We start from the raw sequence: 15,129 nt of genomic DNA, 5'->3' as shown, positions 1-15,129 counted from the left end.
AACTAGTTTGTTGTGCAGCACAAACACCTTTTGGTGGTTCATGTACAGCTCATCAATAACTTTCCTCTCATCAACCCTCTCAGTTATCTCTTCAAATATTCCAGTATGTTCAGGAAAATACAACATTCCCTTAAGAAATCCATGCTGGTTTAATTAACCCACATTTGTTCATGTGATTGTTCATTCTATCTCAAATTATTATTTCCAGAATATTCCACCAACTGACATTAAACTGAGTGGTCTGTAACTGCTGGGCTTATCCTTACATCGTTTTTTTTATCCAAAGCATAATGTTTGCAATTCTCCATCTTCCGACAGCACATCTGTGTCCAATGAAAACAGAAACACAATGGCCAGTATCTCTGTAATTTCCACCAGTATCCTTGGATGCATCTCATCTGATCTTGGTGCCTTATCAGTTTTAATACAGACAGTCTATCCAATGTCGCTTCCTTATCAATTTTAAATTTCCTTCTCTCACCATCAGCTTCCTTGGAAAAGATGGAGATTCATAAAATCATGAGGGACACAGATAAGGTGAATGGCAGGTTTCTTTTCCCTAGGGTGGGGGATTTACAACTGGGCATCATGTTTTTAAGGTGAGAGGAGAAAGATTTCAGAAAGACGTGAGAGACAACCCTTTTACATAGAGAGCAGTTTGTGTGTGGAATGAACTTTCAGAGGAAGCGGTGGATGCAGGTACAGTTACAACATTTAAAAGACATTTGGATAAGCGCATGAATAAAAATTGTTTGGAGGGGTAGGGGCCAAATGCAGGCAGGTGGGACTAGTTTAGTTTGGGATTATGGACAGCATTAACTGGGTCTGAGTCTGTGCTGTATGACCGTCTGGCTCCAAAGTTGCAAACTCATAGAATCATAGAGTCTCTAAAGTGTAGAAACAGGGCCTTTGGCCCATATTAATTTCATATCTTAGCTATGCTTTTGCTTCAACATCTAAATCCTATTTTTAGTCCTGAATTATCCCAACTCTTTAACCTTTACTCCTTTTAATGTGCCAGTAAAAGCTTTGGGATCCCTTTTTCTGTGAGCAGCTCAGAATGATTATGTCCTTTAGGAAAGGAAATCTGCCATCCTTATGTTGTCTGAGCCATATGTGACTCCAGACTCAGATAATATGGCTGAATCTGGGCAATGAGGGAAGAGCAATATATGTTGGTCTGTGCAGTACACCCACCTCCCATAAATGAATGAAAGAAATCCCAAATTTGCCTTTTGCTAAGTTGAACCCATGTCCATTGCCATTTCGTAATTCAGTTTGAGATCATTTTATCAACGTACGTTTTCCTTTTAAGCCTGTTGAACCTTAGACTTTTCCAACTTTTCATATCTACTATTAGCATAATGAATTATATCAGCTCAGTGGGTCTTCTTGCTAAATAGATCTAAAAGCATTACTCAAAGATGTGATCCGCTCAGGGTTCTGTACAATTCAAGTATCCTCCAATGTAAGTTGACTATTTTGGCTGTAAAATTCAACATTCTGTTAACTCGATTGATTGCATTGGTTAGCTATGTTGACAAGGAGAAAGTGAGGACAGCAGATACTGGAGTTCAGTAAACTTGCGCCCACACCTCCACACTCACTTCCCTCCAAGGCCCCAAGGGATCCTTCCATATCCGCCACAAGTTCACCTGTACCTCCACACACATCATCTATTGCATCCGCTGCACCCGATGTGGCCTCCTCTATATTGGTGAGACAGGCCGCTTACTTGCGGAACGCTTCAGAGAACACCTCTGGGCCGCCCGAACCAACCAACCCAATCACCCCGTGGCTCAACACTTTAACTCCCCCTCCCACTCCACCGAGGACATGCAGGTCCTTGGACTCCTCCACCGGCAGAACACAACTACACGACGGCTGGAGGAGGACCGCCTCATCTTCCGCCTGGGAACCCTCCAACCACAAGGTATAAATTCAGATTTCTCCAGCTTCCTCATTTCCCCTCCCCCGCCTTGTCTCAGTCGGTTCCCTCAACTCAGCACCGCCCTCCTAACCTGCAATCCTCTTCCTGACCTCTCCGCCCCCACCCCACTCCGGCCTATCACCCTCACCTTGACCTCCTTCCACCTATCCCACCTCCATCGCCCCTCCCCCTAGTCCCTCCTCCCTACCTTTTATCTTAGCCTGCTTGGCTCTCTCTCTCTTATTCCTGATGAAGGGCTTATGCTCGAAACGTCGAATTCTCTATTCCTGAGATGCTGCCTGGCCTGCTGTGCTTTGACCAGCAACACATTTGCAGCTGTGATCTCCAGCATCTGCAGACCTCATTTTTGAGTCAAAAAGTGTGGCATTGGAAAAGCACAGCAGGTCAGGCAGCATTCCTGATTGAAGAGCTTATGCTCAAAACGTCGACTCTCCTGCTCCTCAGATGCTGCCTGACTGGCTGTGCTTTTCCAGTGCCACACCTTTTAGCGATATTGACTGTTAAGTCTGGAACAGCTTGCCCTCTTATAGTGTTATCCTCAGCCATTTCAAGAACGTTCATGAATATTTACCTCTGTTATCAAGATCTTTCAAGAGCATTGGAGTGCATTGTGAATGCAACAATGAATAGGCATGTAACAGCATCTTCTTTGCCTGCACTTAGATATGGATCAGTTGTGTCTTTTATTTGAATTCATTTACAAGTATTATGTCATATGTTATAACACTATCCATGTCAATCTTCTATCATCCATGAAAATCATAAAATTCAGTTGTATAGTTGCAAATTAACCCCGGGTTTTTTTTATATTTCTCTGACCTGCCCCTTGTAAATATTTAATTATCTCTTTCTACTCTGTTCTAATTAAATGGCACTAATTTTTTGAAGCATCCATCATATTTGTATGTGGAATTATTGTATCAAAGTGTTCAGCTAAACTTGAAAAGTGAACGCATGAATTTAAGTTCTACATTTGTGAGAAAACCCAGTGCATTGACTTTGTAAATTGCGATGATGTGGAGGTGCCTGTATTAGACTAGGTGGACAAAGTTAAAAGTCACACAACACCAGGTTATAGTCCAACAGGATTATTTGGAAGTACAAGTTTTCAGAGCACTGCTTCTTTGACAGGATCATTGGACACCAAATTTATAGTAAATGATCAAAGTATCATACAACCAATGCGATGTATTGAACAAACCTAGATTGCTGTTCAGTCTTTAATCACTTCAAATAGGTTTCAGGTTTCGACTCATTAATATGTAAATTCCAGAACTTCTTTCAAGTCACATTCCTGAGACAATTTAGGTTTATAAAAAAAGTGACATCTCAGCTCAGATAGTGCATTAAAGATGTTAGAATGTGTCTGTATTCCAACCCTGAGTCGGACTGGTTCTATTTCCAAAATAAGAATTTATTGAATATCACATGGACTGACTGCCTACAGATTGTACATTTGAACAAAATAAAATGTATCTGCAAATTCACCCCATAGACTTATTTGCCTTAATTTTAAGAATCATTAATCATATTTTCAATAGCTAAGGTACTGCATTCCTGTGAGACAGCAATGTGGCTTTAATGTTAGTGCTGACAAAAACATCATTTACATAAACATAGTCCTACTTGAACGTGTCAACCACTGACTATTTGCACCATGTTCGAAGGGGGATGGTCCAAAACATTAGATCTGATATAAAATCACAGCTCAGCTCACTCTGAGAACACTTCTTGAGGAGGACAAGACGATAAGAAAATAAAACTGTTGAGGTAAGGTGGCAATTAGGTGACTATATTAATTACCTGTATTTTAAGACGAATAACATGCATGCTGATAGTAGAAGCAACTGAGAAGAGCTTACTCCTAGTTTAACAGAGAATGTAATGCACACAGTATAACGAGTGTGAAACATTCACTGATTTTTGGGGATGATGAACTACCCTGTGAATTTTGATCCACCATAACTTGCTCGATGTTTTGTGCCACTCTGCTGATGGCTCTGTATGAACAGCAGCTCATTGTGACCTCCCTCTTGAGTTTCACAAAATTGCTGCACTTTTTGCTGTAAGTTAAAGCTAGCACTTAGCAGGGGAAGGGCTGTTTTTAACGAGATGCAGGTTCTTGATATCTCTGGTCCATAAAAAGAACAGCTGAAACTATTGGGTCTCCTTATTTTCAGAAAGTAAATTGTACTTTACTGATTTTTAAAACTGAAAAAGTTTGCACTTGCTATTTTTCTGGACCTTATTTAACTCTTACTCACTTTATTTTCTTTTCCATTGTTCCTCTGTTGTTTGGAGATCCTTAAATCTAATTGACCGAGGGGCGTTAAAATTAACCCAGATATTCCTGTTTGCAACAACCTGCAGCACAAGTAGTTTTTGAGCTGAAAAATAACTGGGAGATATTAAGGGAAACAACCTATCCCTTACATGACTTGCAAGAAAAGATAAACCTGAAATAGCTATGAATGCTGGAAATCAGAAACAAAACCAAAAGTTGCTGGAAAACCTCAGCAGGTCAGGCAGCATCTATGGAGAGAAAGCGGAGTTAATGTTTCAGATCCAGTGATCATTCTTCCATTCCAAAGCATTAATTCTGATCTCTCTCTACAGATGCTGCCAGACCTGCTGAGTTTTTCCAGTCATTTCTGTTTGTGTTTATGACTTGTTAGGATTTTGTAAGTTCTGATGAGATCATTATAGTTGAAGCCCTGAATGAGTACACTTGCCCTTGAGATGTGTAATACCATCTGTGAGCAGGTTAAATTAAAAATATCCAGAATGTACCCAGGGAAACTTGAAAAGGAAATTAGAAGAGCAAAAAGGAGCATGGAAGAATAATAGCAGGTAAATTAAGGAAAATCCTAAGTCATTTCACGTGTATATTAAAGATAAAAGAAGAACTAGGAAAAGAGAGGGACCACAGTGGTAATTTGTGCATGGAGCCAGAGAACTGCGATAGTGTGCTAAGTTAATACTATGTGCCAATGTTCACTATTGAGAGGAACAACGTGGATACAGAAATCATGGAGCAGGACTGTGATACACAAAGAACCTAGCACAGACAGCAAGGAGGCTCTCAATGGTCCAGCAGTCTTAAAAGCAGATCAATCTCCAGAATTGGGCTCAATGTATCCTAGTCTCTTGGGTGAGACAGTAGAGGAAAGAACAGGGTTATTGGCAGTAACTATCAATTCCTCTTTAGCTACAAGAGAAATGCCAGAAGATTAGAGGAGAACCAATCCTGGTCCCGTTATTTAAGAAGAATGCCAGCAATAAACCGGGAAACTTCAGGCTAGTTAGTGTTACCTCAGTGGCGGGGAAACTATTGGAAGTGATACAGAGGGACAGAATTAATTTGCTTTTGGAGAGACAAGGATTAATGAAGAACAGTCAGTATGGTTTTGTCAAGGGAGGTCATATCCAAACCAAATTGAATTTTTTGGAAGGGTAATCAGGTGTGTAGATGAGGGCAATGCTTTTGATGTTGTCTACCTGGACTTCAGCAAGGTTTTTGATAATGTCCCATGTGGAAGACTGATATTCAGGGTATAAGCCTATGGCATCCAAGCATCCATCATTGGCTGAGTGGCAGAAAGCAGAGGGTAATAGTCAAGGGGTGTTTTTGTGACTGGAAGCCTGTGTCCAATGGGCTAACTCAAGGGTCAGTGCTGGGGCCCTTAATATTTTGACATATACAAACAGATTAGATTTGAACGTAGGAGGATTGATCAATAAGTTTGCAAATGATACTAGAGTGTGTGTGGTGATAGTTTGGAGGACAGCCTGAGATTACAAGATGATATAGGTGGCTGGTCAGATGGGCTGATCAGCTGCAAGTAGAATTCAATTCGGGTAAGTGTGAGGTTATGGGTAGGACAAATAAAGCCGTGGAATAATTGACAAAGAGTAGAAGCCTGGGAACCACTGAGGATCAGAGAGACCTTGGCGCAAATGTGCACCGATCCTTTATGGTAGTGGGACAGGTGGATAAAATAGTTAAAAGGCTCTTTATGATACTTACCTTTATTAGACAAAGCATAGAGTTTAAGAGCAGGGAGGTTATGTTGGAACGTAAAACATTATCTATACCACAGCGAGAGTATTGTGTGCATTTCTGGAATCCACATTACAGGAGGATGTGATTGCACTGAAGAGGGTGGAGAGGTTTACTGGGATGTTGCCTGGGCTGGAGAGTTTCAATTATGAAGAGAGATTGTTTAGGCTGGTTTGTGTTCCCTTGAGCAGAGGAGACTGACGGTGCACATGATTGAGGTATATAAACAAACATTGACAGGATAGACAGAAAGAAACTTCTCCCTATGGTGGCTCAGTGGTTAGCACTGCTGCCTCACAGCGCCAGGGACCCAGGTTCAATTCCCACCTCGGGCAACTGTCTGTGTGGAGTTTGCACATTCTCCCCGTGTCTGCATGGGTTTTCTCCGGTGCTCCGGTTTCCTCCCACAGTCCAAAGATATTCAGGTTAGGTGAATTGGCCATGCTAAATTGCCTGTAGTGTTAGGTGCATTAGTTCGGGGAATGGGTCTGGGTCGGTTGCTCTTCGGAGGGTTGATGTGGACTTGTTGGACTGAAAGGCCTGTTTCCACACTGTAGGGAATCTAATCTAATCTAATCAATGATTGGGGGCATGACATAGATTGAAGGTAAGAGGCAGCAGGTTGAGAGGGAATGTGAGAAAAATGTTTTCACTCAGAGGGTGGTGGAGGCAGAACCACTTCTTAATGTTTAAAAAGTAAATAGCTATACCTTGTAATGCCAAGCTGACAGAGCAATGAAGTGGAAAATGGGATAATAATGGTCAGATGGTTGTTTTTGACTGGCATAGACTCAATGGCCAAAGGGATTTTATTTGTGCTGTAGACTTTTCACCAAAAAGTCTTCAAAATTGTAACTACTGTCAAGGTTTCCTCAATCTCTCATCACAAAAACAATCCTTCAATCCCAGTGATTAGGCAATTAGATGCCCAATGAACTTCCTATATGGAAAGCATATTCTTCCTTTCCAGGAGACCCAAGCTGTGCACAGTTATCCAGGTCCAGTCTCACAAAGACTCTCAACAATTACAACAAGACCTCACTACATCTCCCAACATGATGTTTATCTTTCCCAATCTTTCAGCATTTAAGAGTCTATTAAAGTGGATATTCAGCCCACATGAATTTTCACTGAACTCTTTGCATTTAAGTGATGCCATTAAATACTGAAGACCTGTCAATTTTCTCCCAATATTGACTCTCTATCCTTTTCCTGCTTCCCCTTTGCCTTGACACTGTAGCTGCCATCTGCCCGTTGTCTTTTTCTTACTGTTACAAATGGAATGGTGATTTCTACAGAGGGGGAGATTGAAAAGAGCCACAAGCAATGTAACATCCTAGTTTTAAAATGTAATTGGTTCAGATGCAGATTTCACAAATTCTGTGTTTACTGAAAATAAGGTTGAAGGTTTTGTTCCATCAGAATGCCCATCATGAGGTGCTCTCTGTTTGTGGACTGGGTTTTGGTCTCCATGTTGGCTGCAGCCACTGTTTCCACATTTGATTCAACATTGGATGAAGCCTGGATCAACTGGAAATCATTGCATGGGAAGCAATATAAAATGGTAAGAGCTGGGCAACTGCAGTTCCACTGGGCAATTCAAAGCAGAAGTTGTTTCTCAAGTTTTAGACTGTTTTAGAAAGGCCTCTCTTTTGTAGTAAAACTGGTTTGTGTTCCCCAGGAAATGGCTATATTTGCTTCCTCTTTTATATCAAAGACTTCTCTTCAGTAACTCTTAACTCTGTGTAAAATAAACTGAGAATTAGAATTCTTAATCTATTTTCTCATGCTTTGTTTCAATTTTTCCCATTTGTAACTCTCACACATCACTTTTAATTGCTCTTTCTCGTTCACCTCCTCTCTTTTTTCCTCTTTTGTTCTTTCAAAATTATTTGTTCACTCCTCTTTATCATACCTCCCTCAGGTTTTCCTCCCTCCTCCTTTCTAGTATTTCAAAGTGCTGGCGTGATGATAATAATTTATTTATCTTTTCATTTGTCCTGATTAATTCAATTGTTTCCATTGTGCTTAATGCATGCCTTCCCCTGCTCCTGGGATTCTTAATTCAAAAACACTGACTTCTTATAATATTAGTTGTAAATTGACAAAGAGACAGTTGACAATGGTGAATATGTGCAAATTCTAAAAAACCTATTACAGTGTTGGGCAGTTGATTTCCAATCTAGATAACACATTTTTTAACCTGTGCAGCTCCTCTATACAGATGTCATATCAATTCTGGTCACCACATTATGAGAAGGATCTGATTCTTTGGACAAAGTACAGAAGAAGTTCATCAGGATGTTGCCTGGTATGAGGGATTTTAGCTGTGAAGAAAGGTTGTCTAAACTGGGTTTGTTTTCACTGGAATGCAGCAGGTTGAGGGCGACCTGATAGACGTTTATAAGATTGTGAATAGTATGGATAGAGTGGAAAGTATGAGGCTTTTTCTCAGGGCAGAGGGGTCAATTACTAGGGGACACAGGTTCAAGGTGCAGGGGGAAGTTTAAAAGAGATGTGTGAGGTGAGTTTTTTCGCACAGAGTGGTGAGTGGAACGCATTGCCAGTGGAAGTGGAGGTATACACAATAGCAGATTTCAAGAAATCTGGATGAATACATGCAGAGGAAGGGAATAGAGGGATGCAGATCCTGTAAGTGAAGACAGTTTTAATATGGAAGGGCAAAATGTGTCGGTGCAGGCTTGGAGGGCTGAATGGCCTGTTCCTGCACTGCATTGTTCTTTGTTCTGTGTTGTTTGTTCTTTGTTCTGTGTTCTGAAAGTTAGAGCATTTTTCATCAATTCTAAAAAATTGGTTTAAAAATATTGTTCTTTGGATTTCCATCACCTACCTGTGCAAAGCTTGATGTATATTCACTGTTTGTAATTGATTAATCGCCCGTGTTCCAGCCATCTGCAGCCACCTGAATCTAGATTGTTTGTGTCTGAATAATCTTTACTGCCTGTGAGCTGGAGCCCATCAGTTCATGGTCAGTGTCCAGATGTAGCACTGTCTTTGTACTCACACTGACAATAACAGCTGGGTCTTCAACTGACTTGATGTAACCTTTTTTTCAGGCTGAGGAGGCCTACAGAAGAGCATTGTGGGAGGACAACGTGAGATACATTGAACGGCACAACATGGAGTATGCAATGGGAAAGCACACATTCACTGTGGGAATGAACCAGTTTGGCGATCTGGTCAGTATAAATATGTTTGGGATCCATAGTGACTGGAAACTGGACAAATACTTCACCTTGATATATGGTTTAATTCGTTTGTATCACTGAAAGCCACTAGCTGTCAGGCCTAAGGTTTTATTCAAAAGAAGGTGACATCTGAGCTCAGACAATGCATTAAAGGTGTGAGGTTAGAGTTTTTCTGTACTCTGTAGTCAGACCGGTTCTATTTCCAAAGTAGAATTTTCTAAAATGTCACGTGCACCGACTGCCTACAGATTGCGTGCTTTTGGAACAAAATAGAATGTATCTGCAAATACAAATCTGCAAATGCAAATTCACCCCATTGATTTCTGAGTGTGTGTGTGTGTGTGTGTAAGGGAGAGAGGGAGTGAGAGAATGTACGTGTTTGTGTGTGGGAGAGAGGGAGAGAGTGTGAATGTGCACGTGTGAGAGGGTGTGCACATGAATGTGAGTTTGGGTGTTTGTATGAGAGAGGCTCTGCATGAGTGTGTGAGTGTGATTGTGTGTGAAAGTGTGTGTGTGTATGTGTGCTTGTGTATGTGTGTGTGTCTGAGAGTGTCTCATGTAGTGGGGTGACTTGTAGTGAGACATGAACCTAAGGTCCCAGTTGAGGCCATGGGTACCAAACTTAGCTATAAGCCTCTGCTCAGAGACTCTACATTGTTGCCTATCCCGAAGTCTGCCTTGGAGGACAGTCACCCAAAGATCTGAGGCTGAATGTCCCTGATTGCTATAGACCTCCTGATAAGGAGGGAACATCCCTGTCTGGCGATTGTTTTTTGGTGTCCATTCATCCATAGTTGTAGCTTCTGCTTTGTGTTGCCAATGTACCATGCTTCAGGGCATCCTTGCCTGCAGTGTATGAGAGAGACAACGTGGGCCAAGTCACATAAGTACCTGCTGGGTAAATTGAGGGGGTGGTGGGAGTCGGGTGGTGTCCCCACAAGTAATGATGGTATCTGTGGCAACACTCTGACATGTCTTTCAGTGATTGCCTTGACAGGGTTGTACAGTTGATGTTGTCCTGAAGGCTGGGCAGTTTGCTGTGAACAATGTTCTGTTTAAGGTGGGTTTAAAAGTGAGAATTGGAGGTGCAAGGAAGATCTTGGTGAGGTGCTCATTCTCAATGATACTGGGTTCATGTCACTCTACAGGTGACCCCACTACACTATACATTCTCACACACACTCTTACACATGATCACACTCACACACTCATGCAGAACTTGTCTCATAAACACGCTGTTTGACACACACATACTCACAGCCCCACACTCACATTTACGCATTCACCCCCTCACAGGCATATACTCACACTTGCGCATACATTCTCACACACACGTACACACACACACGTACACACTCTCTACCCTCACTCTCTCTCTCCCCCTCACATACACAAATAAGTCGCTGGGGTGAATTTGTATTTGTAGATACATTCATTTTGTTCAAAACCCACATAATCTGAAGGAAGTCAGTCCATGTGACATTTTATAAATTGCTACTTTGGAAATGGAGCTCCAGTCTGACTCAGGGTTGGAATACAGACAGACTCTAACCTCACACCTTTGATGCATTGTCTGAGCTGAGATATCACCTTTATTTTTAAATAAAACCTGAAGTTACCCTGGGAATGTGACTTGAAAGAAGTTCTGGGATTTACATATTAATGAATCGAAACCTGCAACCCAATTCTAAGTGATTAAAGACTTAACAGCAAACCAGGTTTGTTTAATACATTGCATCAGTTGTGTGTGACTTTGATCTTTAACTATAAATTCTGTGTCCGATGATCCTGACTCACTACGAACCAGATGAAGAGCAGTGCTCCGAAAGCTAGTGCTTCCAAATAAACCTGATGGACTATAACCTGGTAATTTGTAATTTTATCCACCCCAGTCCAACTCTGGCATCTCCACATCATAGTTAACATAGGAAATGTAGGATCCATAATCATCTTTACAAGTTAACATACAGAAACCACAGCACCCCTGCAATCCAACCATTTACCATGTAATGTTCCTCACACCTCTCTTCTAGCTTTAGCAATCAATCCTTTTCCTTTCTCCAATCGACCCTAAGAACATAAAGTATAGGAGAAAGATGTATTTGGAAAGGCAAGGACTGATTAGGGATAGTAAACATGGCTTTGTGCATGGGAAACCATGACTCTCAAACTTGATTGAGTTTTTGAGGAAGTAACAAAGAAGATTGATGAGGGCAGAATGGTAGATGTCATCTGTATGGACTTCAGTAAGGCGCTCGACAAGGTTCCCCACGGGAGACTGATTAGTAAGGTGAGATCTCACGGAATACAGTGAGATCTAACCATTTAGAAACAGAACTGGCTCAAAGGTAGAAGACAGAGGGTGGTGTTGGAATGTTGTTTTTCAGACTGGAGGCCTGTGACCAGTGGAGTACCACAAGGATTGGTGCTGGGTCCTCTACTTTTTGTCATTTACATAAATGATTTGGATGCGAGCATAAGCGGTACAGTTACTAAGTTTGCAGATGACATCAAAATTGGAAGTGTAGTGGACAGCGAAGAGGATTACCTCCGCTTACAACAGGATCTGGACTAGATGGGCCAATGGGCTGGGAAGTGGCAGATGGAGATTAACTCAGATAAATACGAGGTGCTGCAATTTGGGAAAGCAAATCTTAGCATGACTTATATACCTAATGGTATGGTCCTAGGGAGTGTTGCTGAACCAAGAGACCTTGGAGTGCAGGTTCATAGCTCCTTGAAAGTGGAGTCACAGGTAGATAGGATAGTGAAGAAGGCGTTTGGTATGCTTTTCTTTATTGGTCACAGTATTGAGTACAGGAGTTGGGAGGTCATGTTGCGACTGTACAGGACATTGGTTAGGCCACTGTTGGAATATTGTGTGCAATTCTGGTCTCCTTCCTATCAGAAAGATGTTGTAAAACTTGAAAGGGTTCAGAAAAGGTTTACAAGGATGTTGCCAGGGTTGGAAGATTTGAGCTTTAGGGAGAAGCTGAACAGGCTGGGGCTGTTTTCCGTGGACCTTCGAAGGCTGAGGGTTGATCTTATAGAGGTTTATAAAATTATGAGGGGCATGGATAGGGTAAATAGACAAAGCCTTTCCCTGGGGTCGGGGAGTCCAAAACTACAGGCCATAGGTTTAGGGTGAGAGGGGAAAGATATAAAAGAGACCTATGGGGCAACTTTTTCACACAGAGGGTGGTACATGTATGGAATGAGCTGTCAGAAGAAATGGTGGAGGCCGGTACAATTGTAACATTTAAGAGGCATTTGGATGGGTATATGAATAGGGAGGGTTTGGAGGGATATGGGCCAAGTGCTGGCAGGTGGGACTAGATTGGATTGGAATATTTGGTTGGCATGGACGGTTTGGACCGAAGGGTCTGTTTCCATGCTGTGCATCTCTATGACTCTATTAGTCCATTCAGCCCATTGAGTCTGCTCCATCATTCAATCATGGCTGGTATTTAATTCAAACCAACCAACTCCCACAGCTACCTGGACTATACCACCTCCTATCTCACCTCATATAAAAATGATCCCTCACTCCCAATTCCTCTGCCTTCACCATACCTGCTCCCAGGAGGAGCCATTCTACTCCAGGACATCCCAAATGCTCGCCTATTTCAAGGACGGCCAATTCCGCTTCCACATGATCAGTAATGCCCTCCAGTGCATCTCCTCTACTTCCTGCACCTCCGCCCTTGAAACCCATCCCTCCAACAGCAAAATGGATAGAACCCCCTTGATCGTCACATTCCACCCACTCATCTCCGGATGCAGAACATTATCCTCTGCTATTTTCGCCACCTATAGTCAGAAGGCACCACCAAAAATATATTTCCCTGCCCAGCCCTATCTATGTTCCATAGGGACCATTCTCCCTGTGTCTCCCTTGTTAGGATCATGCTCCCCACTAACCTACCCTCCACACCCGGCACCTCACCTTGCTGCCGCAAAGCCTGCGCTCATACCTCCGTCCAAGGCCCTAAAGGATCATTTCATATCTGGCAGAGATTGTCCTGCACGTCCTCCTATCTCAATTACTGCAAGTGTTGTTCGCGATGTGGTCTCCTCTCCATATGAGCATCTCAGGAAACATCTCTGGTCTGCACACACCAACCAACCCTGCCACCTTATGACCAACCACTTCAATTCCACCTCTCCCAAAGGACATGTAAGTTCTGGGCCTCCTCCACTGCCAAATCAATGCCATCTGCTGACTGGAGGAGGAAGACCACATCTTCAACCTTGGGACCCTACAATCTCATGGCATCAACATTGACATGACGAGTTTCCAAATCTCTCCTCCTCTCACCTCATCCCTGATCCAACCCTCCAACTCAGCAAACTCTCTTGACCTGATCAACTGTCCATGTTCCTTGCCACCTATCCACTCCACCCTCCCCACCAACCTGTCACAATCATCTCCTACCTGCATCCACCTATCACTACCTTTCCACCAGCCTCCCTTTCATCCCCCTATTTATACCTCAGCACCACAACCCCCACACACAATCCTGATGAAACACTTATGCTCAAAACATTGACTCTCCTGCTACTTGGATGCTTCCTGACCTGCTGTGCTTTTCCAGCACCACACTTTTCACATCTGACTCTCCAGCATCTGCAGTCTTCACTTTCTCCTGTTAGTTTCCCACTCCTGTTCTCCTGCCTACTCTCTGTAACCATTGATTCCCTTACTAATCAATAATCCATCTCTGTCTTAAATGCATTCAATGACTTGGATCCACAGCCTCTGTGGTAATGATTCACTACCTCTAGCTGAAAGAATGTCTCCTCCTCTCAGTTCGGCAGGGTAGTCATTTGTATAGGTCCAGTCAATGGACCTGGGATTCCTCCTCCCACTGTGCACCCAACCCAGGAACACAAGCAAGGACTTCATTCTCTCAGCAATCTGTGTCAGACAGTCATACAGATGTTCAGCACAGAAACAGACCCTTTGGTCCAACTCATCCGTGCTGACCGGATATCCCAACCTAATTTAGTCCCATTTGCCAGCATTTGGCCCATGTCCCTCTAAACCCTTCCTTTTCATCTATCCATCCAGATGCCTCTTAAATGTTGCAATTGACCCAGCCTCCACCACTTCCTCTGGCAGCTCATTTTATCTTTAATTTTTCCTACCAAAATGCACCGGCTCACACTGACCCGTACAGAAATGAATGTGCCAGGTGGATGCTTAATTTGCAAGTTTGTTAATGGTTAATTATATCATATTGCCACCTACATGAATATAAGCCAATTCATCCAGTTTGGTGTGATCAGCAAAGTTTGAATTTGTACTTTCAATTTTAGATTCCAGATTATTCACATAAATATTGATTCTTGTGGGACAACTTTCCAAATGATGGATACTCCTATTCCATGATTTCTGATACTTGTAATCGATTAATCACCTTTTGTCTTGATTTTTCTAGACCTCGGAGGAGTTCAATCAGCGTTTCAATGGATTTAAAGAAAAGGAGATTGATCACACAACGTGTGAACTTTTTGCAGCAGGGAATCATGTTAAATTGCCTCAAAGCGTTGACTGGAGAACAAAGGGTTTTGTTACTGAAGTGAAGGACCAGGTGAGATTGAACAAACTTCATATAAATCTTACTCAATGTCCATGTAGAAATTCTGAAATCTATGTTATTAGCTCAACATGGAATACAATGGCAAGGAAATGCGTAAAGAAACTAAAAAAAAGCAGCAAATTCAATGTGGTAAATTGAAGATTGTGTTTCTAAACCTTTTTCACAGGGAAGGAGACAAATTCCAATGTTCCTTCTCTCTCGGACGTGTATTGTAGATGTGTATTTGGGTCTGGAAAAGGAGGGGAAGGTTAGAGTAAGGGATAAGGAATGACTTGCTCCATCCTAGGGTTTATGATTTGGAGATGC

The 15,129-nt window shown here is 42.3% G+C and overlaps 1 protein-coding gene across 1 annotated transcript in view; it reads left to right on the top strand.

Moving 5' to 3' along the window:
• The first annotated feature begins 3,673 nt into the window (after positions 1-3,673).
• The window catches only part of LOC132829236 (procathepsin L-like), a 24,128-nt gene continuing 12,672 nt past the window's right edge, over positions 3,674-15,129 (top strand). The window contains exons 1-4 of the mRNA XM_060846606.1: positions 3,674-3,721; positions 7,434-7,575; positions 9,089-9,211; positions 14,662-14,814. Coding sequence (XP_060702589.1) covers positions 7,435-7,575; positions 9,089-9,211; positions 14,662-14,814 — 417 coding nt within the window. The 5' untranslated portion in view covers positions 3,674-3,721; position 7,434. The remainder of the gene's footprint in view (positions 3,722-7,433; positions 7,576-9,088; positions 9,212-14,661; positions 14,815-15,129) is intronic.

The sequence above is a fragment of the Hemiscyllium ocellatum genome, chromosome 28, assembly GCF_020745735.1.
Source record: "Hemiscyllium ocellatum isolate sHemOce1 chromosome 28, sHemOce1.pat.X.cur, whole genome shotgun sequence".
In the NCBI taxonomy this organism is placed as follows: Eukaryota; Metazoa; Chordata; class Chondrichthyes; order Orectolobiformes; family Hemiscylliidae; genus Hemiscyllium; species Hemiscyllium ocellatum.
This window is presented reverse-complemented; position numbering and strand designations above follow the sequence as displayed.